The following is a 25,890-nucleotide window of genomic DNA, read 5'->3' as shown; positions in this document are numbered from 1 at the left end:
TTATTTGCTATTCTCAGAGTGAAAAGCAACATTTGTACTGATATTGGGTAATGTCAAGCAAGCATAGGTAAATATTTGTGAGATCCGTTAAATGTATCGATAAAACCATATTCTAGAAGAATGACTATGAGTGAATCTTTTTGTTTGCTTACAGATATGTAATGAAACTTTTTTCAGAGTGAAAGTGATTCATTCTCTTTCTTTTTCTCTCCCATTTTTCTTTTAATTAAGGTCAAGTTTGGATGCCTTTTGAGTTCATCTCCTCCTTTCCAGAAGATAAATTGTGAAATTGAATAATGTGGAAAGTCCTTCCCCTCTCTTTTTGTATGTGACTTTGAGAAAAGATTGGTATGGTCTTAACAGCACAAGTTCATCTCTAGAAATTAGCTGCAGTTATGAGTTCAGAGGAGAAGGGTGTATCTCCTGCTCACAAAACATCCACTCCATCACATAAAAGTGCCTCTTCTTCATTGTCATCTCAGAGGGACAGTAAGCAGGTAAGGAAAAGATCCTAGACAACTGACTTCCATCTCTGCCTTTTAACGTTTGGTGGATATATTAATTCATTCTTCCTCATGGTAGCAAAGCCTGATGCTCAGCGGTTAAAACTCTTTTGATAATAGAATTGGGCACTTCCAATGCAGGTAAGATATGTCAATGTTTCAGTAAGTTCCTTATTCCTTTTCTACTGTGACTTGGAAAAGAGATGGATGTGGAAGCTATTTGGGGGAAACAAACTCTAGACCTATGACATAGATGCAGGGTAGTAGGAAGGGGGATAGAATTATGTGGGCATGGTTAAGGAAGAATTGTTCCTAAGTCTTTCTCCTTTAGTTCTGGGAGGCATTTTCCTTAAAGGTGTTAACCTATGAATGCTTAAAGTTTTGTGTACTGTGTGTGAATATATACTGTGTGTCATCTGTTCAGTATGGTGTGACTTGCCAGGCAAGGAACAAGATACTATTTGAAAAGGTGTATTGTATCATAAACCTTTTGTAGAAACACAAAATTACAGAAATTGTATTTGATTTAGTAGGGATTCAGGTAGACTGCTCCACATTATATTGTACAATCCCAGTTATGCTGGGCTTCCATTGCTAATATGCTCCCCAGGATCTGTGCAGTTGGAAAACCTCACCCTGGCTCAACTCCATAGTACTCCACTCATCTTTAGGGCCCTACCAAATTCATGGTCCATTTTGATCAATTTCACGGTCATAGGATTTTAAAAATAATAAATTTCATGATTTCAGCAATTTACTTGTAATTGTAGGGATCCTAACCCAAAAAATAGTTGGCGGGGGAGGAGTCACAAAGTTATTGTGTGGGGGGTGGTTGCGGTACTGCTACCTTTACTTCTGCACTGCTGCTGGCGGTGGTACTGCCTTCATCATGATAACTGGTAAAGTACATAAGCCAAATTTTTTTAAATGGGTGTGTAAGGTTAGGCTGCTAATTCCATATTTAAGCACATAAATATATAGCATGAAGTTTAAAAATGCTGAGCACGCAGAGGCTCCACTGTACTGAACACTTCAAAAGCCGGTCACATATTTAGGTGCCTAAATATGGACTTAGCATCTGGATTTTAAGCCAGGGCCTCCCAGAAGGGGGGGGCAAGAGGGGCAATTTGCCCCAGGCCCAGGGCCCTGCAGGGGCCTCCACAAGAGTTTTTTGGGGCCCCTGGAGCGGGGTCCTTCACTCGCTTTGCGGGCCCCGGAAAACTCTTGCGGGGCCCAGGCCCCCGGAGCGTCTTCTGCTCCAGGTCGTTGTCATCAATTCGGTGGCCGAGGGGGGGAGGAGGGGTGGTATCCTGGTGTCCTTCCGCTCTGGGACCCGCTACTGAAGTGCCCCGAAGACCTGCGGTGGGGGGTCCTTCCGGCACTTCAGTGGTGGGTCCTGGGGTGGGACTTTGGCAGCAATTTGGCGGCGGGGGGTCCTTCCGCCCCAGGACCCGCCGCCAAAGTGCCAGGTCTTTGGCGGCAATTCGGCGGCGGAGGGCCCCCGCCGCCGAAAACCCCAGACCTCCTGAATCCTCTGGGTGGCCCTGATTTTAAGCACTCGTTTTTGAAAATATTGGCCATAATATTTAAAATGCATTATAATGTGATGGGAGAGGAATCCATAGGAGTGTGAATGGCATGTGAGTGATTAATTTTGAAGTGATGCTGAGCTAGACCATATGATAGCCACTGAAGGTGTTAGTGTACACAAGACAATAAGCACCTTGCATGTTGTTCTTATTCTCTCTTCTAAGTTTTTGTATAATAAATCACCACATTTTTCTCCTACTGTCCCCTTTGGTTGCAGTTTTAATTTATATTTCCAGCTTATTGTATTGCTTGTGTAGTTTTTTACTCTTGCTTGAGAATTAATAAAGAAAAAAATTAGAAAAAGTATATTTCTTACCCTGAGAGGCCTTGAAAATTTTGTGCTGCTGCCTTCTTAGACTTTTCATAAATCATTTTTGGAGGTGGCAGTTGAATAAATTGTAGTTTCCTCAATGGGGTAATCTGTGTGGAAATGGTGTGCGATATGACTGGATGTAGTGTCAGTATGGATTTCATTGTCACTGTGAGGATAACATTTGATATTTCTGGACTGTGAGTGATTGAAATCCTCTTGTCATATAATTCCTATCAAAGTCAAACTAGCAAATATGGAACAATTTTGCAGTAAATTATGGTGCAGGCAACTGAATGAGTGTGAAGACAACTATGACAAATCCTTTCAGAAAGGATGGAAAATTTCCTGTTGCATAAGTATGCTGGCATTTTCATGTAGGTGGTTTATTTGTGCAACATACATCATCTCAGCGAAGTAGTCATTAGAAGAAAGCTCTGACATTGCCACTTTGCAGACTCCATAATTAAATAATTGATAAACAGAGTCTACTGCAGCCAGCAGTAAAAGAGGAGCTGAGTTCAAATTTTAATCAACATGAAGACTTACCATCGTTCAGTTGTAGCTGAACATTGCTAATTCACAGTGATGCCCAGGGAACCCATTACAAAGTATGGTCAAAATGTAACATTTAGCCACTCACCAGGGTAGGGGTGTTGTGAAGTCCTACTTAGAAGTCTTTGGGGAGCTCTTCAGGATGATTCAGTGCATTTCCCTTGGCGCAGCTCTCTGTTCTGAGAGCTAGTGCTCGGCTGGGAGTGAGCCACAGCCATGAGCCCTTGTCAACTCTGCTCCCTTTGAGGCACCAGGAGAGCAGTCTCTGCAGTGTGGTGAACATAAGGACTGAAATTGTGACAGGCCCTTCTGTCGGCCCCACAAATAGGGGAGACTCTTGTCCCCAACACACAATTAACTTTGAAAAGGCTAGTCATAATCTGATGCTCAGCAGGTAAGAAATCAGAGTTTTTAAAAGTCAGAGCAAATATCACAAAGTGTGTGCTGTCCATTTGTGACAGTTTTGGGTTAGTTTTAAATGTAATCATAATGAGTTGTTAAATGTATGATCACATGCTGCAAAAATAAAGATGTCTTTGTACTATAGTCTCTCTCTCTAACACTTCAATATTAAATCCTGGCTGAGAAGACAGGAAGAGGTTGGATTCAATAAGAATACTCACATGAATAAAATCAGTCTTCTGTGTAATAGTTTGCGTGATCCAGCCCGATATATGGATGTTAGCAGGGTTCTATTATATTATTTAGAAATAATATGGGCCAAGATTTTCAGAAGTAACTTGTGATTTTGGGTGCCTAACTTGAGACACCTTGAAGGACCTGATTTTCAGAAGGTGGGTCTCAACACTTTTTGATAAACAGCCCCTCTTAAAGTATCTCAGGTAGGCACCCAAAAACTGAGGCATGAAAAATCACTGGTCACTTTTTGAGAATCGTGGCATATATATATATATTACATCACACACACAAAAACTATGATAAAAGAACATTACTAAGATTGCAAAGTCAAGCACTGAAAAGTTAAGAGATGACAAAATTAAGATTGCCTGTGCATCCTTAGTTCATCCCTCTCCTGCACATGCCTTATGAATAGAACTGGTCGGACAATTTATATCGACACAGTTTTCCATCAGAATATGCTATTTTGATTAAACCTGGTTTTTTCATGTAATCATACAGATTTCGTTGAAATTTCCCAAGAAAATTATTTTTGAAACAAAACATTTTTCACTGCAGAGATATTGTTTCAGAATGTTTTATTTATATATTACTTTTATTCATCTTCTCTTTTACATAGTAATCCAAATATTATATTAATTTGTTTTATTTTTATATTTTATTTTTACAGTTAAGGGCAACTGCTATTTAATACTGATTGAAACATCTTATTATCTAGATCAGTGTCTCCTGTTTATATTGTAATTAAATAGTTTGACACTTTGAACAAGAACAGAAAATAAGCACTCACTATTGTAATAAATGAGCAGCAGTTTTAATACCCTAGAAAAAGTAGTCTACACTTACATGAAAATATTAATATAAAACACATTTTGAAATAAAAATTTTGTTTTGAAACAAAAAGTTAAAATGATTCCAAACCAAAAATTTCCAAAATGATTTATTTTTTTGAAACTTTCATTTCACAGGAAATTTTGAAAATGTTTGCTTATATTCTGATTCAGAAATGAAAACAAATTTTCAGGAAATTTTCATGTTTTGAAAACAGAAATTGAGAGTTTTGACCTGCTTTAATTACGATAGTCTTTAATTACATGAATCCATACTATTTTCCCTGCCAAGGACGTCTGCTTCATTCAGTGCATGGGTGCCCCTGTTCTGGGGAGGAATCGAGGTTGTGTAGTAAAAGAGGCTAGTGAATGAAGCAGGGGGTTGCAGGAAGAGAAAAGATGAGACGGTGCACAGGAAACACATTTCACCTCTAGTATTGCAATCTGGGAACAGGCTGCTTTGTTCAGCTACATAACAGAGATGGAAAACACACAAACTAAACAGGAAGTAAGGTGGAGTGGAGCATGGCTCCAACCCATACTACTCTGAGAAACTCAGTTAACCCTTTGAGGACCTTTTTACCACAGATGGTCTCATGGCTAATATAGGTGACTTCTGCACACAGAGCAGGTACAGCACAAGCACTGGTAGGCTTCTCCGCACTGTCCTGCTTATGTGCCTCAACCCGGTTCTTGATGTATTCCAGGCTGCATAACTGCTGAAGGCTCTGTTGAAACTGTCTGTAATGTGATTATGCTGCTGGCAATGCCACTGGGCATGGTAATTGAGATGCTGAATTTGTGGTGTGAATGCTTATCCACCACAGGCCAGCAATGCAGAATTCAGTGTCCAACGTGTTCAGGCTTGGGTTTTGGTGGTGAGAGAAGTGTAGGTTTGGAATGTGCTCTGAATGAGCCCTGACTGCCCACATGCTGGCTCTTGTTTATTGATTCTCACACGTGAGTCTCTGATTGTGTTCTGTATGTTTTCCTTTGCTTCCCCCCACCTTTTCCCTGTGCTTCCCGAAAACTAACACTTTATCTAGTTGTTAAACATTTACAAAACAAAGAATGTTTGAAAAATGAAGAGAAGTGGAGGTTTTAAGGTGAGATCTACAGAGGAAGTAATTTGGTGACCTGGAGGGAGGACAGGTATATCTGACAAATGACCTGTCAGGCTGGAGGGAGGTTACTAGTGGAGTTCTTCAGGGATAGGTTTTGGGACCAATTTTATTTAATCTTTTTATTACTGACCCTAGCACAAAAAGTGGGAGTATGCTAATAAAGATTGTGTATGACACAAAGCTGGGAGGTATTGCCAATGCAGAGAAGGACCGGGATGTCATACAGGAAGATCTGGATGACCTTGTAAACCGGGAGTAATAGTAATAGTATGAAATTTAATATTGAAAAGTGCAAGGTCATGCATTTAGGGATTAATAACAAGAATTTTTGTTATAAGCTGGGGTCTCATCAGTTAGAAGTAACAGAGGAGGAGAAGGACCTCGGAGTATTGGTTGATCACAGGATGACTATGAGCCACCAATGTGATATGGGCATGAAAAAAGCTAATGCAGTCTTGGGATGTATTAGGCGAGGTATTTCCAGTAGAGATAAGGAAGTGTTAGTACCGTTATACAAGGCACTTGTGAGACCTCATCTGGAATACTGTGTGCAGTTTTTGTCTCCCATGTTTAAGAAGGATGAATTCAAACTGGAACAGTTACAGAGAAGGGCTACTGAGTCATCTATCTGACGTCCTGAACAGGAAAACCGAGAAGTGTGCTGCTTACCAGGAGCTAGGATTCACGATGTGATGGAGAGACTACCGAGACTCATCAAGCCCTCGGATCGCTTACGCTTTCCTGCTTCTCCCCTTGGGCACCAATGATACTGCCAAGAATGACCTTGAGTGGATCACTGCAGACTACGTGGCACTGGGAAGAAGGATAAAGGAGTAGACAGAATTACTTCTTGTGTTTTGCTTATGTAACCCTTCCGCCAGGTGGAGCTGTCAGCAGCCAGGGCCGGGTTCATTATCTAGGGGTTCCTTTCCATCCATCCAACACAGAACTGGCTCAAGCCCCCACCCAGTAACCTGGGAAAATTACATACCACTCCTGGGTGCCTCTGAGAGGCAATACTTCCCCACTCATAAGCACAGAGTCTGAGTGTAGAAAAGAAACTTTTAATGAAAGGAGGGAAGTCACCCAAGACTAATTAGGGAAAATGCCACAAGCGGGATTCATAATCTTAAAACTGTGAACAGGACACCCACTCCAGAGTTTGTGGGGCAGTGTCTTCTGCCTCATGTTCTTGAGTTCTGCACAGAGCCCGGACCTGGAGCGTGGACCAGTAGGTTTTTGCCAGGAGCTGGAGCAGAGCAATTCAAAAATTTGATTGCTCCAAATCCCTGATTCTGCAACCAAAAGTTCCTTTTCTGTGCCCTTCTCTGCTCCCTTACCATACTCCACTCACAGTAGTTGTCCTTGGTCATTGAGGACCCAAGGTTCAGAGGTGCATCTGTGTGAGTTCATCTCCCACCTGGAGAAGAAGGCACCTTGCTTGCTCCGTCATCTGAGCACTTCCTCTGGCTGGCCGTCCTGCCGGCCACTTGTTCCACTCCCGCCAGCTGCCCCACTGGCTGCTCCTGCTGGCTGACTGCTCACTGCACCTGCCGGCCGACTGTCAGTTACCTTCTGCTGCTACCTGCTTCTCTGCTGTGACCGCTGCACATCAGTCTCTTAGTGATTGTCAGCTCTTAGTATTCTTCTTCGAGTGCTTGCTCATGTCCATTCCATGTTAGGTGTGTGTGCTCGCTACATGCACCGGTGCCAGAAGATTTTCCCTCAGCAGTATCCATAGAGGACTGACTCTGGCTCACTCTGGAGTGGCGCCCGTATGGCGCGGTATAAGGGGTGCTGCCAGCTCCCTCCACCCTCAGTTCCTTTTTGCCACCAGTGACAGTGTTGGAACATCTGCTCCTTCGGTTAGCATTGATTCCTTCTCTGTTCTTGCGAACTTTGAAATCCTGTAAAATAGTTATAAGTAATTAGTAGTTTTCTTACTTACCCTTAGTAGTAGTTCTCAAACTCTCCATTAGTCCTGAATGGGACCCAGCCGGGAGTTGGGGCATGCCCCAGTCCCCAGACTTTAAGCCCTGTGATGGCTGAAAACAGCCTATGCCCATACCAGCTGACTAATGTGCTTAGGCGAGGGGCACATAAGTGACAAGTGCCATATCTGCAAATCCTTCAAACCTAGGATGAATAAGGAGCACGATATCCGTCTAATAGCACCCCTAATGGACTCAGCATGCACTCTGGCACTGGAGCAGTGGTCTGACTCTGCACCGAGCACCAGGGCCTCCATATGCATTGCTCCCTCAGTGCTGTCCACGAGTCAGCACTGGTCTCCCTCTCCGGTTCTGGTCAAGAAGCCAAAAAAGACTTTGAGGGGAAGATCTCCTACCTCCCACAAGGAAAAGGAGAGGGCGGGGGCAAGCCAAGATCCGTGTCGGGCAGCTCAACATTCTCCTCAGGAAGTTGGGCCCCAGCTCAAGTCGAGTGGTGCAGCCCATTCTGTATTTTGCCAGATAGCTGTGCAGGCCCTGGCCAGCTTCAGGTGCCGTTGACACCTAAAGCTCTTCAAGCAGCTCAGGAGATCCTGAAACTTCTGGTGCCACCCTCACTTACTCCTGTGTTACCCTGGTCTTGATGACCTATGTTGTGTTGTGTGTTGTGACCTATGCATGTGTCCCCACCTCAGCAGTACTGTTCCCAATCGAGAGGGACGTCGTGCCAGCATTTGCTCGCCCGCAGCCATCATGCCTCAGAATGGTAGAGGCAGGCTCAGCTTGACTGTGAACCACTGGATTTCCAACCAGTTATGCACCTTATAGTAGCTCCATCTAGGTTGTATTTCCCTAGTTTGTTTATGAGATGGTCATGCGAGACAATATCAAAAGTCTTACTAAAATCAAAATATACCACATCTACAACTTCCCCCCACTCATAAGGCTTGTTACCCTGTCAAAGAAAGCTATTAGGTTGGTTTGACATGATTTGTTCTTGACAAAACCACGCTGACTGCTACAGATCACCTTATTATCTTCTAGGTGTTTGCAAACTGATTGCTTAAATGTTTGCTCCATTATCTTTCTGGGTACTGAAGTTAAGTTGACTGGTCTATAACTCCCTGAAGTATTCTATAGTAGGGAATTACAGTGTAGACTAAAGTTGAGAGATGAGCAATAGCGGGTCAGCAAGTGAGATGAGGAAGATAAACTGGATATTGTCCAAGCAGAAGTGTTGTTCAGGTTTGAAGTTAGCAATCAAATGTCATGGAGCGAGAACATGGAAAGAGAAGACACATTATAGTGGAAAAGATGAGGGGGGAAGTATACAAGGCTTAACCAGAAATGAAAGTGATGATTAGAGTATTCAGACCAATAAAAGAGTCATAAGGACAGTAGCTTCTTGGTGGAGAATGGTATACACCACTGCCTCAGTATAATGCCACCCTATATAACACGAATTTGGATATAACGCGGTAAAGCAGTGCTCCGGGAGGGAGGGGCAGGGCGGGACTGCGCACTCTGGTGGATCAAAACAAAGGGCAATATAACACGGTTTCACCTATAACGCGGTAAGATTTTTTGGCTCCCAAGGACAGCGTTATATCGAAGTAGAGGTGTAATTGAAAGCCATACTGAGATGAGAAAAGATCTGTGGTTGGTAAGGAATTAGTTACTAACTACCCGTAGAAAGGCAAAGGCAGACAGAAAACTTTCAAGGAGATTTTACTGGGAGAGTTGGTTTTGAAGTGAGAGCAAACAAATTTCTCTGGAATCTTGTTGAATAAAGAGGTTAGAGACAGGATGGTCATTTAGCAAGTGTGGAAGGACCAAGTGAAGTTCTTTTTTTCCAGAAGAGAATAATATCTAGTTTGTGAGATAGGGAGAGGTGTATTGCAGATGGAGTGACTGATGAGAGTGATGATTTAGTCCCCGATCCAGCAAAGGACTTAAACATACGCTTAACCTTAAGCATGTGAGTAATCTCATTGAACATCAAAAGGACTACTGACATGCTTTACTTTAAGCACATGCTTAAGTGATTTGCTCAAATGGGGGAAGAATAGGAAAGCAGATTGCAATTGATATTAGAACAGGGTGACACATCTCTGTGTAGTGAACATGAGAGAGCTCACAGAGACATGAGCGAGAGAGGAGACAGTGCCCAATTATAGGAGGATTAGTGGAGAAGGAGGTATCGGTTCTGAAGGCAGGACTGGATTCACCTGTTGTTTTAATTTGTCATGCTCCCCATAGAACTTGGGCTCGGGCTGGAGTAAGAAATTACACATTCAAAATAGACATTGTGAGTCATCAGTGTCCTGCATGTGGATCAACATGACAGTGTTTTTTCACAAGCCATCCAGAGGGTTTGTAGTAAACTGTGCTTTCCATATGTCCCAGTGGATAATGAGCTCCAGTTTTTCACAAATGTCTTGCGAGATGCCACCAAGTACTGTATAAATGAGTTTACATTGCTGATCCACATACCGGGGTGATGGGAGGTGCAGGAGGAGAAACAGGATGTGATTAGAAGTGGAGCAAATGGATAGAGTTAGGTAGAAAGTGGTAGGTATTGACATATGGGTTGGGGACATAGGGCAACAAATAAATTGTAGAGGGAAGTGATGAGGTAAGAGAGAACTGAGTGGCCCACATGTTTTGTGGGATGATAGTACAACAGGGAAACAAGTGGGGGCTGGCTTGCAGAGGAAAAAGTAAAAACTGCTAAGAGAGTGATTGCTGCTGGCAGTGAGGGAGAAAGAAAGAGGAGTTGGCGTATGTGACCATTGCAGTGGGCAGGAGAGTTAATAGATGTATAATAGGTGTGGAATGTTCGCTTGTTTGTTACTGATTTTTCCAGTTGTGTTGATGTTTAATAAACTTTTTCTGTGTGGCTTTTCTAAGAAATAGTTTTTGGATTCACTCTCTCTACCTTCCACATTTTCTTAGGGAACACTATCACACATCATCTTTCCCATTAATTTGATGGTTGAGTTTCTGTTGTGATTTCTGCTACCTGTTTAGTGAGTCTTTGGCTTCTAATTTGAAATAGTATGTTCCTTGTTTTGTTTTAAAAATGTACTGCATTTTATTTCCCTTCCAGGAGACTTTGGAATAAAAGTTTGTACCAGACTGTGTATATCTCTAGTGTGATATTTTGTATTATACTGGGATTTGTAAAATTCTTAACTTACTATTCAGTCATAAAAAGAGATGCATGTACAGAGGACATTTTTTGTGAATTCATTATAGTTTTCTGCCTCATAAGCAGTGGCAATATAAGCTGTTTGGTCTACATGCTATTTATCTGTTTATAAAGTGTGCCTTAAGAGCAGTGTTTATCACAGGAGATTATAAAGCAGAACAAGGTAATATTTTCTATGTGAAGGGAAGGTCTAAGGTTATTACTGACCGAAATCCTTTAAAAAAATGTATCCCTTTTTAAAAAAAAGATGAGCAGAAACAAGCACATTCACTATTTGCTAATAGCTTTGAGAGTCTCAGATGGAAGGTGTTTCTAAGTGCTATGTATTGTTATTACAGTGACATATAGTTCTCTTCCATTTTGTCTGCTCTATACTGATAATAAAGATGAGGCACTGTCAGAGACTCAGGTGTTAAAACAAATAACTTAAATAGCAATATGTCACTGAAAAAATAGCGTGTTCATTCAGGGGTTCTGAGGGAATCAAAGAATGAAGTGGCTGAACTGCTAGCAAAACTGAATCTCAAAACAAAATATCTGAATTTGGCCCACCCACATTTTTAAAATTCATTCACTAATGACTGAGTTAGCACATCAAGCAACATTTTTCTTTCATGCAGGGGATTTTTTTTTCTTCCTCTGCCCCCTTTGATTCATCAACATTAATGGAGTGAATGACCAGCTCAAGACTATCAAGAAAAGCACCATCCATCCTTTTTATTGTAATGAGCCTGTAATCATCATAAAACTTCCTGTCATATGCCATCATTTGAATTCTCATTCAGTGTTTGCTAGCTTGTTTGTTTGCTTTGTTTTGAGTTAAACATGTCAAATCTGGACCAGAGAAAAAGAAAATTGTCATCAGAGGATCAGACTCTCTCTTACGTGGAAATCATCCCAAACAAACTATTATTAACACTAAGGGAATGTTCCTTTTGCTAAGGCTAGTTCTTTGCTACAGCTTTTGCTTTATCTAGTTCTGCTGATATTTCTCTCTAACCTGTTATCCAGAGGTGCAGGCTCTTACTCCTATTAAAAGTCCATCTGAGAAAAGTACTTTTAAAAGCCAAGTACTCCTTCTCCCTTGAGCCTAGTCACATCACTAGTAAAGTGGCACATATAATACAAAACCAGAGTTCCATAAAGGGCAGATAGTTGATACTTGAACTAACACATGTTTGACATTTCTATAATATAAGAAGTATTATAGAACATCTCCTGAAGAACAGATGGAGAAACACATACCTGGATATTACTGTTGTGCTACAGAAATCTGGCTGGAGACACATTTATCTTGTAGTAAAAGGGTGACAAGGAGAAAATGTTTAGGGTGGCAGTTGCTGCTCAGCACGTTGCTATACAAGACCAGCATGGGCTAACAGAAAAAAAAAGTTTTAAAGAACTTTGCATGTGTTAGCCATAAAGATTTTTGGGGTTGTTATTCCTTTGTGTGGTGAGTGACGACCCAGATTGTATGCAATGGGTATGGAGATAGAGAATAGAGGTGAATGAGGATATGAATGGGACAATAGGTTAATCATAGCAAAAAAGAGAGAATGGCCAAGGTGAAGTGGGTTTTTTTCCACCTTCCCCACAATGGATTTGGGTGGAGGCTTAGTTGAGATGAACATGAAACGGGAGTTAGGCAATGGTGTCACAATTTATTAATGTAAATGTGGGGAGGATGCCCTGTGCAGGTACTCCATAAGGAAGGGATACAGTGGTCAGATAAAATGGATTGATAAAGGATTTAAAAGAGAGATTCTTTAAAGGAATGGAAACAGGCCCCTTCCCCCCATAGCCTCCTCTCAATCCTCATTAAAAGGGGGAGATGGTGAGGTCCCAGCAGTAGGTTGGCTGGGGACCAGGATGGATAAGGGACAGGGCTGACAGAACTGCATGGATATTATTGAAATGATTATGGGAATTACTTGCACTGTACACCTTTATTGGCCGGTTTCTCCCAGACATTTAAGAAGAAAGTTGCAGCCTATTTAAACCACATCCAGAATCTCCTGCCTTTCTTCCAGCATAGCTGGACAATGCATCAAAGCTAGTAAAACAGGCTTCTGGAGATAAGGGAGAAAATACCTTCCTATTTCATATCTTTCATTTCAGACAATATCTTCCCCACTTCCTGTGTGCAGCTCCCAAGGATTACAGGTTCTATTTTATTCAAACTATTGCCACTGAAGACAGCAGTGCTATGAACAGACAGCTACTGACTCCGCTCCATTAATTATCCAGCAGCTGAATTTTGTGTATGTTTCTGAACTAAACGGAGAATCCCTGAGCCTCTAGGGCAGTGTGAGTGGTGGTTGCTTTGCAGAGCTCTTTCTCTCCCACCCCAAATTAAGTAAATTTAATTAAAAGAATTAATTGTGTAAAATAATTAAGCAGCAAAACTGGGAAGAAAACACAATGCTAGACTTGTTCTCCTCTGCATTTCCTGCCTCCCTACCCACAAAACATCACTTTGAAAATCAAATCTGTGCCTTCCGTGAATAAGATTAATTAAGCCATCTCCAGTTATGATACTTTTATTGTGTTGGAGATTTCCCTCATCCCTCTGATTTTAAGCAGGTCAGCATAAGAACATGCGGGCATTCACTTTGATGGAGAGGAGATTCTCAGATCATTGTACACCAACACAGAAACAAAGTTTTACTAGATTAAAGGGACCATGTAAAATACATTTTTCCAGCCGTATTCTCCAGAGCAGATAAACAGCTTTTCGCTGCATAAAGGTAGTGAAGAAACAACATAAGTAGGGCCCTACCAAATTCACGGTCCATTTTGGTCAATTTCATGGTCATAGGATTTTTAAAAATAGTAAATTTCATTATTTCAGCTCTTTAAATCTGAAATTTCATGGTGGTGTAATTGTAGGAGTTCTGACTCCAAAAGGAGTTGGGGGGGGTGCAAGGTTATTGTAGGGGGGGTTGTGATACTGCTACCCTTACTTCTGCACTGCTGCTGCTGGCAGCTCTGTCTTCAGAGCTGAGCAGCTGGAGAGCAGCAGCAGCTGCTGGCCAGGAGCCTAGGTCTGAAGGCAGAGCTGCCGCCAGCAGCAGCGCAGAAGTAAAGATGGCAGGATATGGTATTGCCACCCATACTTCTGCGCTGCTGCTGGTGGTGGCGCTGCCTTGGGAGCTGGGTGACCGGCCAACAGCTGCCACTCTCCAGCTGCCCAGCTCTGAAGTCAGCACAGAAGTAAGGGTGGCAATACTGTGACCCCACCTACAACAATCTTGTGACCCCTCTGCAACTCCCTTTTGAGTCAGGATCCGCAATTTGAGAAATGCTGCTCTCCCCCATGAAATCTGTATAATATAGGGTAAAAGCACACAAGACTAGATCTCATGCGGGGGGGAGAGCAGATTTCATGGTCAGTGATGCATTTTTCATTTGGTAGGGCCCTAAATATAAGGATAGACTCTTCACTAGCCCCCATCCTCCTAGGGACTGTGCTTGTCATGGGCTCACCTTCCCGTAGCTGCACTTTGGAATTTTGAGGGAGGGGAGGTACAGTCATGGGGAAGGAGTGGGTTGGGTCACATTTAGCTGGAGGTTGTGTGTGCAATGGAACAGAGTATTTTGAGCCCCCTTTGTGATCACAGATGAGGTAAGTTGTGATAGTCTCAGTCTTTCCCAGCTTCATTTGAAAATTATTCCCGGGATAAAGTGGAGGGAGGGATTGCAGTTACGGTGAAGGGGTTGGAATGGGCATTGCAGAAAGAGATCAATAAAACTCCAGGGGTAAAATCTTGGCCCTCATCTTGCGTGTGACTTCTGCAGGGCCAGGATTTCACCCTAGGACTTCAAGTTAACTGAGAGAAGCTCTGTGTTGTGAGAGGAAGTCCAAAACTGAACGATGGAGAGATTAAGTCTTCTTCTCACAGCCTCAGGATAAGGTGGGGATGAGGGCCCCAAGCAAACTGATGCTTCTACAAACACAGATTACTTTTTTTTTTAGGTTGTATGAATGCTGTTGGTTCAAATTCCGATAACTGTGTTGATCCTTTGTCTTGTTTGGCCTCTTCCTTCCTCATTCTTCACCTTACTTTTTAGTTTATTGTTGCTGTCTATTCCTCTAACTGTTTGTATTTTTAATATTTAAACCCCAAATTTAACAACAACATTTAGGGCAAGAGTGATAGCAAATAAATAAAAGTAAAAAAAAGATCTATTGTCAAATATATCTATCTTTCAGAACGTCAGACAATCTACATAATTTCTAGCTGTAATTTTGAGGAAGAATAACACACGAACATGTTTTCCCTTAATGAAAAGCATTCCATACTAAATAATGGCCCCATGGACTTTATCCCAGCAACACATTGGAAAGTAGAGGTGGTAGTTTTGTGTCAGGGTATAATAGTCATGACAGAAAATAACCATAAAGAAGAGCTGTACAGAAAAGTACAGGACAGTTTCTGAAATAATCTAAAGAAGGTAATTTTGTTTGAAAACTGTCAATTTTCTTGTTTCCAAACAAATAGTCAAATAAATTAGTCTTCATTAGAGTGCTACTGGCTGATACAGGTGCCACTCAACCCAAGTGGATCTATAAAGATGAGGGCTGCAAAAGAATCATTTGAATTAAAAACACATCATGGAAAGTGTTGCTGGAAATCTGGCAGCCAGAGTTGTGCTGGGTTTCTCCATTCTAAATATTGTACAAAAATGAAATTGCAGTTATGCAACATCCTACTACATTTGCTGTTCCAAATGAGCCCTTCTGAACATCTGTGGTTGGGCAACATTCCATCTCAGAATGGAAAGATTCTTTCCTGCCAAACAAAACTGGCAGTTAAGAAAGTAGGAAAATCATCTTGGTTATTATAGTCAAGAAAGGCAGTTGCTACCTCCTTAAATGATTAGACCCATGTTTTATGGTTTATTGTTTTAAATCTGATGTCATGTATAAGTGTACGGAATCTCAACAATTTCAGATTTTTCATTAGGGTTCTTTACTGGAGTTTGTAACTCTAAGGTAGTGGTCCCCAATGCGGTGCCCGCGTGCTGGCCCCCAGGAGAGCACCCGCTGAAATGCTGCCGAATTTCAGCGGCATTTCAGCCGGGATGCCTCTCGATGACGCTGCTTGCCGTCGACAAGTGGCATCATCGAGAGGCGTCGCCGCCGAAATGCCGAAGTTCGGCAGCATTTTGGTGGGTGATCCACCGCCGCAGTGGTCCTTCGTCTGGTGTCTGCCAGACGAAAAGGTTGGGGACCACTGCTCTAAGGCGCTAAGCTCCTGTGAGCATGAGGTTACTCAACACATGATGTGGGATTTTTCATTGAACCAGCATTACTAGTACAGTGCACAAATGTTTGTCCCAGATTGGTAGTTCAGTTTGAGCACTGGATTGGACTATATGTCGTAAAGCAGAAGTTTCCTGTCTGCAGAATTCTTGCTGGTGGTCCCCAGAGAGGTGGCTGGTCACATGATGCTGCATCTCTTCCTCATTTCTAGCTGCTAAATGACATTAAGGGCAGATGAAAATACATTTAACTATTATTTTTTTATGTGTTTAATTGCCATGGGGATGTTTTGTGATTGCAAGTGGGAATGGAGGTTGTCTGTGCTATTCTGAGTAGATGGAAGGATGGCCTATACGATCGTAAAAGACAAGAGTGGAGGTCCATGAGACAATCTCTCTATCAAGATATGACACACAGTGAAAAAATTTGCGAACCCAGGTAGTAAAGAGGGGGAAAGATGATCTTGTGCTTAAGACTTAGACTGGGACTTAGGAAATCTGACTTATGTTTAACTGCCACAGACTCCCTGCGTGGCCATGGGCAAGTCACTTAATCTTTTGGGGACTCAGTTTCCCATTTGGAAATTGGGAAGAGTAGTCCTTAATGTCAAAGGGGTATTATAAGAAAACATTCAGTATTTTTTGTGAGGTGCAGGCATACTGTGATGCTGGAGGATGAATACATTTCTAGATAGGAATTTGGCATACAAGAAACATTTCTTAAATTATATATAAAGAACAGTGTTGTGCTTGTAGTAACACAATATGCAAGAATTTGGTATAGCATAGTGGATAGTTCAAGCTAAACTTCATAACCACTGATCAGAAATATACCAAATCTGAATCTATTTCTCTATAAACTGAATGCCAGGCTGTATATGACAGCAATGCTGTATTATGGCAGTTCTAAACTGGTGTTCTTTTGAGCATACTGTATTGTCTTTGGGCCTGATCAAATTCCCACAGAAGTGAGGAGTCCTTCCTCTTACTTTAATGGGAGTTGGACGGAACTATTGTGCTATAGATAAATATGGCATCTCCAGAACGAAGTGGTCTCTGTTTAAGGAAAAGTAATTTAATCATTAGAGTTCTGAAAACTTTCTCCTTTGCCACACCAACTGCTGAAGAACAAGAAGAGCCAAGTCACCCTTCTCATGTGTAATGGATATGAACAAACCAGAAAAGAGTCAAATGACCATCCTTTAATTCAAGTAAATTTCTTGTTTCTTTTAATAGTTTTAAAGTGGATTTTATCAAGTTTAGTAAGACTCAGAATGTTTTTTTTGTAATGATTTGTACAAACCATATAATTCTTTTGTTTATTTCTATAAAACATAAGGCTTCAGTGCCCCCCAAAATAAATAAAAATTCATACTGTGACCCAGCTCTCGTACAATAACAAGTCACTGCGTGCATGTGAGAGAAATGTAAAAATGATGGAGACGGATTGGATTTAATTTCCAAGTTTCTAATGATCTGTTATTTAAGTAAATGAATAAATTAGTGGGCTGGAGACAGAGAAGTTTTTAAGTCATTAAAAAGTACCTTTACAATTAGGGTGACCAGATAGCAAATGTGAAAAATTGGGACAGGGGGTGGAGGGTAATAGGCATATATATAAGAAAAAGTCCTGAATATCAGGACTGTCCCTATAAAACTGGGACATCTGGTCACCCTATTTACAATGTAATTTTCCTTATACTAGTTTTCACTGGTGTTTCCACAGTTCAAAGTTATGCTAGTTTTTCAGTGAATCCAATCTTAGTTTCACATGTGTTGGGGGAAAGCAGATACAGAGATTTCGCCACATACTTCTCTCTTCTGCTGTGTTGCAATTGTGGATAGAGTCTGCAGCCCTACCATAAAAGGCAAGGCTGCTCCCACATCTGTTGGTGAGGGAAGAGGGCAGGGATCTAAAAGATGTCAGGCTGGCCTGTCAATAAATGTGAGTGCAAACGGAGTTGCTAAAGGTACCGGTATTGTTCAGCTGGAAGAGGAACTGGGAGACTTTTCTTATGGTGTTCACAATAGGACTGAAGACTAAAATAAACAGGATATACCTGAAAATATGATCTCTTCTCTTTAAGGTTTCCAAAGAAACTACAGAGACTCCTACCCCCTTTATAACCAAAGATGGTCCGACCCCAATACATACTCTTTCTCCTATTTTTGGATATAACTTCTTTAAAAAGTCATTTATTTAATACATTACATATTCAGAGATGTTTTGGAGGAAGGGTTTATATGAACATCTGTATGTACTTTTTTTTGGTTGTGATCATTGTGAACACAAGGTTTTGTGAATAAAAATTTCATTGTACTAAAGCTTCTAGTTATGTTTATGTTTGATCTTGCTGTATGTATTTGTCTGTTCCCTGACAGCTTTTGCCCTCATTTATGTCCATGGAATCTGAACCTTCAATGGGTGTAAACATATTTAACAGAACAAAATGTAACTCTTGTTTTAGTTTGGAGGCAATCTTTCCTAGATGGTTTCCCCTCTTGCAGCATTCCCTTGTAGTAGTAGTTTTTTCACATCTAAATGAGAGGTGACTACTTATACATGGTAGAAAGAAGAATAGAACATTTTATTCAAAAGAGTCAGTACTGTCATGTTCTGGTATTACTCCTACCAGCTTATATTGACAGAAATGGTAAAATCCCACCCTGGAACAAATCACAAGTCTAAACACATTTGCTGCAGGCAAAAATTGGCTTTTCTCTCCCAGCCTGCGAGGAAAAAAAGTGCTTTTTACCTGCAAATATAGGCTTTAATCTTTGCTGGAAAATAGAAAAAAGTTTGACAGAATTGCTTAACGTTTTGCTTTTCAAAAACTTTGGGCAAAATGTGATATTTGTGACATTTGTTTTGTTTTGTAGGGGTGATAACACTTACCCCACGGGGTTGTTCTGAGGACCAGATAGTTCATATGTATACAGAGCCTTAAAGGTGTGGAGTGTTACTGAAGTGCTAAACATATTAGTAAAAGTTTCCAGCTCAATTTTCTCATCCATTGGTTGGAAAATGCAATACATGTCAAGAACATGTATTCCACTTTGAAGTCTCTATAAATGAGAGCCAGCTGAGACATCATCTTTCCTCTCCTGGCACTTAACCATTTTCTAGTCATTGCTGGGTAAAACTGCATCTCGTTTAGAAATCAGTAATATTTAATTCCTTCTTGAGAGCATTTCAGAGAAAACTGCATAGTTACACCGAAAGAAAAAAACATGCACAGGAATTGTAATACAGAAATGGATTACTCAAAAAGACAGAAAAATCATGTTTTGCTGTTATGCATGCAAGCATTTGGCACTTATTTTAGCCAGTCAGGGCACTGTGCCATATGTTTACTGTAAACTATGTAATCCCCCGTTCATAATGTAATGTGTTTTTTCAACAGACATGTTCTGTGTCCGATCAATGTGTTTTCTTTATTCTTATTTTAGAGTGCTCATGTATTAGAGCGAAATATTTCTTTTGGAAGTGCAGACCCATCTGTAAGCAAGCAGTTGCTTGAAACTGAGTCTGTCTCTCTGTCTAAGGTCAGTGTGGGAATGGGATGATCTCTATGTGCCTGCTTTGCATGTTTTTTAAAGAAATGCTTTAACTAGTAACTTTGTTGTGGCAGCTTTTGTGGGTGGGCTGTCAAGTATGATGCAGTTCAAGTCCTACAGCTTCTGGTTCCCCAAATGAGACTAGAGTAAAGCATACTTTTAGCTGTCAGAGAAGAAAGTTTTTAATAGGGTTTACACTAGAAAAAGGAAAGATTTGAATCAGTATAATGTCCTGAAGCACCTAGAAGAGGCATGTTATTAATGAAAACACAGGATGCCTAGATCTCTTTCAATGGCGAAGAGTTGCTTTAAGTATAAGGAAGCTTGTAGTCTGGTGGTAGATTAATGCCATAACATACAGGGGATAAGAGACTCATTCTGAATCCACGTTTTTCAGGGCAGCAGGGACTAAGATAGCTGTGGAGACAGCACATTCAGTCCCAGGGAAGGGAGAACCTTGTTTGGGTTGATTTGCCACAGACCTCTCTGGTTGACTTTGGAGCAGTATTGTTGGGTTCTGGAAAGAGCCATATCCAGAACTTCTGGTCTGGATGGGTAGTTGGCAAAGCACAGGGGTACTGAGAATGTGTATGTGGGTAAAAGGGAAAAACTGAGAGGTGGCAAAGAATCCTGTTGCACCTTATAGACTAACAGACGTTTTGGAGCATGAGCTTTCGTGGGTGAATACCCGCTTCGTCAGATGCATGTAGTGGAAATTTCCAGGGGCAGGTATATATATGCAGGCAAGCTAGACATAATGAGGTAGTTCAATCAGGGAGGATGAGGCCCTATTCTAGCAGCTGAGGTGTGAAAACCAAGGGAGGAGAAACTGGTTTTGTAATTGGCAAGTCATTCACAGTCTTTGTTTAATCCTGAGCTGATGGTGTCAAATTTGCAGATGAACTGAAGCTCAGCAGTTTCTCTTTGAAGTCTGGTCCTGAAGTTTTTTTTGCTGTAGGATGGCCACCTTAAGGTCTGCTATAGTGTGGCCAGGGAGGTTGAAGTGTTCTCCTACAGGTTTTTGTATATTGCCATTCCTAATATCTGATTTGTGTCCGTTTATCCTTTTCCGTAGTGACTGTCCAGTTTGGCTGATGTACATAGCAGAGGGGCATTGCTGGCATATGATGGTGTATATTACATTGGTGGACATGCAGGTGAATGAACCGGTGATGGTGTGGCTGATCTGGTGAGGTCCTTTGATGGTGTCGCTGGTGTAGATATGTGGGCAGAGTTGGCATTGAGGTTTTGTTGCATGGATTGGTTCCTGAGCTAGAGTTACTATGGTGCAGTGTGCAGTTACTGGTGAGAATATGTTTCAGGTTGGCAGGTTGCGTGTGGGCGAGGACTGACCTGCCACCCAAGGCCTGTGAAAGTGTGGGATCATTGACCAGGATGGGTTGTAGATCCTTGATGATGCGTTGGAGAGGTTTTAGCTGGGGACTGTATGTGATGGCCAGTGGAGTCCTGTTGGTTTCTTTCTTGGTGTAAACGGGTGGACTCACCCCCGCAGCGCCTCCTACTGGTCGTCCTCAGGAATTATCTCTGGCTCCAGTGGAGCGCCCTCTTCAGGCCAGTGATCCACCTTGTTTCCTGCTACGGGCCCCGTGTCCCTCCCTGGACCCCGGTGCCCTTTTTACGTGGGGTTCTGCCCCATGGCAGCAACCCCTTTTCCTTAGGGGTTTCCCCTCCCTGGGGACCCCCCATCCTCTATCCCCACTTTGCTTCAGTGTAGGCTACTGCCAGTCATTGTCTAGCCCCTGCTCTGGGGCAGACTGCAGTATCAGCCACTCATCATCAGCAAAGGGGTTTGGACCTGCTGCCTTGGCCTACCCATGGGTTGCACCCTACAACCCCAGTACCTCCTGGCCTAATTCTAGGCCGTAGCCTGGGGCTTTCCAGGCAGGAGCTCCCCAGCTCCTCTGCCTTTCCCCAGCCCTGCTTTACTCTAGGTACCTTATCTCAGCTTCCAGCAGCCAGGCCCTTCTCTCTCTGAACGCAGAGAGATACTGTCTGGGCTCCTGGTTTCTCTGGCCTTATTAGGCCCTGTCGCTCAGTTTGGGGTGTGGCCCCCAGCTGCAGCCACTTCCCCAATCAGCCCAGCCTAAAAGGCTGCTTTCTCCATCCCCAGCCCTTCTCCAGGGCTGTTTTAATCCTTTCAGGGCCGGAGCAGGGGTCCACCCTGCTACACTTGGGTTTGTCTTGCAGTAGGAGGCTTCTGGGTACACGTCTGGCTCTGTTGATCTGTTTCCTTATTTCCTTGTGCGGGTATTGTAGTTTTGAGAATGCTTGGTGGAGATTTTGTAGGTGTTGGTCTTTGTCTGAGGGGTTAGAGCAGATGCAGTTGTACCTCAGTGCTTGGCTGTAGACAATGGATCGTGTGATGTGCCCGGGATGGAAGCTGGAGGCATGAAGGTAGGCATAGCGGTCGGTAGGTTTTCGGTATAGGGTGGTGGTAATGTGACCATCACTTATTTGCACCGTGGTGTCTAGGAAGTGGACCTCCCGTGTAGATTGGTCCAGGCTGAGGTTGATGGTGGGGTGGAAGCTATTGAAATCGTGGTGGAATTTTTCCAGAGACTCCTTCCCATGGGTCCAGATGATAAAGATGTCATCAATGTAGCATAGGTAGAGAAGGGGCGTGAGTGGATGAGAGCTGAGGAAGCGTTGTTCCAGGTCGGCCATAAAAATATTGGCATATTGTGGGGCCATGCAGGTGCTCATAGCGGTGCCACTGATCTGGAGATGTATATTGTCATCAAATTTAAAATAGTTGTGTGTGAGGATAAAGGCACAGAGCTCAGCAGCCAGTTGTGCTGTGGCATCATCAGGGATACTGCTCCTGACAGCTTGTATTCCATCTGTGTGTGGGATGTTCGTGTAGAGAGCCTCTACATCCATGGTGGCTAGGATGGTGTTTTCTGGAAGGTCACCGATGCATTGTAGTTTCCTCAGGAAATCAGTGGTGTCACGGAGATAGCTGGGAATGCTGGTGGCATAGGGTCTGAGTAGAGAGTCCACATATCCAGACAGTCCTTCAGTGAGAGTGCCAATGCCCGAGATGATGGGGCGTCCAGGATTTCTGGGTTTGTGGATCTTGGGTAGTAGATAGAATAACCCTGGCCAGGGCTAAGGGTATGTTGATTTGTGCCGGTGTTAGTGTAGGGAGTGTCCTGAGTAGATGTTGCAGTTTCTTATTGTATTCCTCAATGGGATCTGAGGGAAGCGGCCTGTAGAATTTGGTGTTGGAGAGTTGTCTGGCAGCCTCCTTTTGGTAGTCAGACCTGTTCATGATGACAACAGCAACTTGTTTATCAGCTTCTTTGATGATAATGTCTGGGTGGTTTCTGAGGCTGTGGATGGCATTGCGTTCTGCACGACTTAGGTTGTGAGGCAAGCGATGTTGTTTTTCCACAATTTCTGCTTGTGCACGTCGGCAGAAGCATTCAGTGTAGAGGTCCAGACTGTCATTTTGACCCTCAGGAGGAGTCCATGTGGAGTTCTTCTTCTTGTGCTGTTGGTGGGAGGGTACCTGTGTATCAGTGCACTGTTCAGTGTTGTCCTGAAAGTATTCTTTGAGTTGGAGACGGCGAAAGTAGGCTTCCAGATTGCCGCAGAACTGTATCATGTTGGTGGGGGTGGCAAGGCAGAAAGAGAGTCCCTGAGATAGGACAGACTTTTATTCTGGGCTGAATGTGTAGTTGGATAGATTGACAATATTTCTGGGTGGGTTGGGGGTACTACGGTTGTGGCCCCATGAGGCAGGTAGGAGTTTAGACAGCTTACAGTCCTTTTTCCTTTGTAGAGAGGTGAAGTGAGTAATGTAGATCTCCTGTCTTATTTTAGTGAAGTCCCTGTGTATGGAAGTTTGGTTATTAATGAGAGTCTCCAGGTTGGAGAGCTCTTTTTTGATGTTTTCCTGTTTGCTGTATAGGATGCTGATCAGGTGGTTTCTCAGTTTCTTTGATAGAGTATGGCATAATCTCTCACTGTGGTCTGTGTAGTATGTAGATAACAGTGGATTTTTGACCGTTAGTCCATTTGGTATGATGTCCATCCATTTGCATTTGGAAAGAAAGATGATATCTGTCTGTATTTGTGCAATACACTGAGAGGTGGGGTCTCCCAGTGCATCTTGGGTTTCATCCATTTAGGCCTGAATCTTGAGCTTCCTGGAAGTCCACAGGGTCCAGGCAGATGCAGAGATCTGCCTGCACAAAGTTCAGTGATTATAAGGTTCTTATGGCTGGGACCATATCGTCTGTTATGTTATTATGTGAAGTACCTGGCACAAATTCTCCTCTTAACAAACAATACATATTAATTCCATACAAAACAGCTATTTTTTTAACTGCACTGAAAAGGCAGGGGTGTAGTGGAGAGTAGTGATATGACAATGTTATTAAAGGTCATCTGCACACAGGAAAAGAGTTAAAGTTGCACAGGCAGTCTTATCTTTGCTATTTCCTGACTTTGGAATGCTTCACTTTCCAATCTTAATTTTTTTTATTTTTAAAATGGAATTTCCTAGGTTTTAAAAAAAATTTTTTTTTTATCATATGCAGCTATTTGCATAAAGCTCACCTGTTCATATCCTGCTGCTGCTCTGTGCAGGGCTGGTCCATTATATAACTTATGGTGACATTCTCAGGGGCCAAAAATGCAGCTGGGAATCAATGTTAGATAAAGTGTCCCAGCCATATTATAGAATCATAGGACCTGAAGGCACTTTGAGAGGTCATCTAGTCCAGGCCCCTGCACTCATGACAGGACTAAGTATTATCTAGACCATCCCTGACAGGTGTTTGTCTAACCTGTTCTTAAAAATCTCCAAGGATGGAGATTCCACAACCTCCCTAGGCAATTTATTGCTGTGCTTAAGCATCCTGACAGGAAGTTTTTCCTAATGTCCAACCTAAACCACCCTTGCCGCAATTTAAGACCACTGCTTCTTGTCCTATCCTCAGAGGTTAACAAGAACATTTTTTCTCCCTCCTCCTTGTAACAACCTTCTATGTATTTGAAAACTGTTATCATATCTCCTCTCAGTCTTCTCTTTTCCAGACTAAACAAACCCAATTTTTTCAATCTTCCTTCACAGATCATGTTTTCTAGACCTTTAATCATTTTTGTTGCTCTTCTCTGAACTTTCTTCAATTTGTCCACATCTTTCCTGAAATGTGGCGCCCAGAACTGGACACAATGCTCCAGCTGAGGCCTAATCAGTGCGGAGTAGAGAGGAAGAATTACTTCTCGTGTCTTGCTTACAACACTCGTGCTAATACATCCCATGGTGGTCACTTTTTTTTTCCTTTTTTTTTTTTTTTTTGGCAACAATGTTACACTGTTGACTCATATTTAGCATGTGGTCCAAGATGACCCTCAGATCCCTTTCCACGGTACTCTTTCCTGGGCAGTCATTTCCCATTTTCTCCATATCACCTTTTGATCAGCCCATGCCCCTTTATCTTGCTCTTCTGGCAGCAGAAAGCGGGAGTGATGGAAGAATCCTTACGCTGACTATACATCACTGGAGAATCACACGTACACTGGCGTGACTCTCACTGAGTCAAGATGGCTTCAGGATCAGATTATGGTGTTGGTGAAGCACAAAGCAGATAGCTGCACTGCACTGACCCTTTTTATTTGCCAGTCTCTGACCACTTGTTTAAATTAATATATATATGAGTTCTTACTGAAAAGTATTTAATGCCAGTGCTACCTTGCAGATCAAAGACTTTTCCCTGCAGCTAAGCTTGTAAAGGAGAATCGGTGAGGTGGGGATCAGTAGACATAAAGATATATAGAGAGATTCTGTACTTACCTCGTGGGGCTAATTAGTTTAAATCCCCCCCCCTCCCTCAAGTCGTAGTATTTCTTATTTGGGAAGACCTTTTGCACATGTAATAAGCTCTTCTACACCAGGGAGAAAGGAATGATTACCTTAAAATAAGGTGAAGTCAAAATAAACCCGGTGCTCTTCAAAACCATGATACTTACAGGCAAGAAAAGAGAACAATGGGAAAATGTGAGTTATGGCTTCTGGAGACAACACTAAATTGTCTGTGGACTTGCTTGAGCATTTGATGTAGATATTACTTTATTGTTTAGACAGATATTTCTAGTGACCCCTTTCTCAAATCAAAAATTTTTGTGATCCCCTTATGGTTACTATGAAAATAAGCATCTGTGGTAAAAATAAGCTTATCTAATATAATTTTGTGTGTGTGTTTCAAGAGATAGACTGAATACTCAATCTTGAAGGTTGAGGTTGTGCAGGGGTCGGGTGGGAGGAGGAGGATGAGAGTGGGGTTTGCTTTGCTTTAAGTTGTAATACATTTTTCAGTGTTTCACAA

The 25,890-nt window shown here is 42.3% G+C and overlaps 1 protein-coding gene across 5 annotated transcripts in view; it reads left to right on the top strand.

Moving 5' to 3' along the window:
• OSBPL6 (oxysterol binding protein like 6) overlaps positions 1–25,890 on the top strand; it is a 182,745-nt gene that overhangs the window by 88,550 nt on the left and 68,305 nt on the right. For all 5 annotated transcript variants that reach the window (XM_030580624.1, XM_030580622.1, XM_030580623.1 and 2 more), the window contains 2 exons: positions 232–497; positions 19,427–19,522. In XM_030580624.1, coding sequence (XP_030436484.1) covers positions 396–497; positions 19,427–19,522 — 198 coding nt within the window. In that variant the 5' untranslated portion in view covers positions 232–395. The remainder of the gene's footprint in view (positions 1–231; positions 498–19,426; positions 19,523–25,890) is intronic.

Source organism: Gopherus evgoodei, chromosome 11 (genome assembly GCF_007399415.2).
Source record: "Gopherus evgoodei ecotype Sinaloan lineage chromosome 11, rGopEvg1_v1.p, whole genome shotgun sequence".
NCBI classification, from domain to species: Eukaryota; Metazoa; Chordata; order Testudines; family Testudinidae; genus Gopherus; species Gopherus evgoodei.
This window is presented reverse-complemented; position numbering and strand designations above follow the sequence as displayed.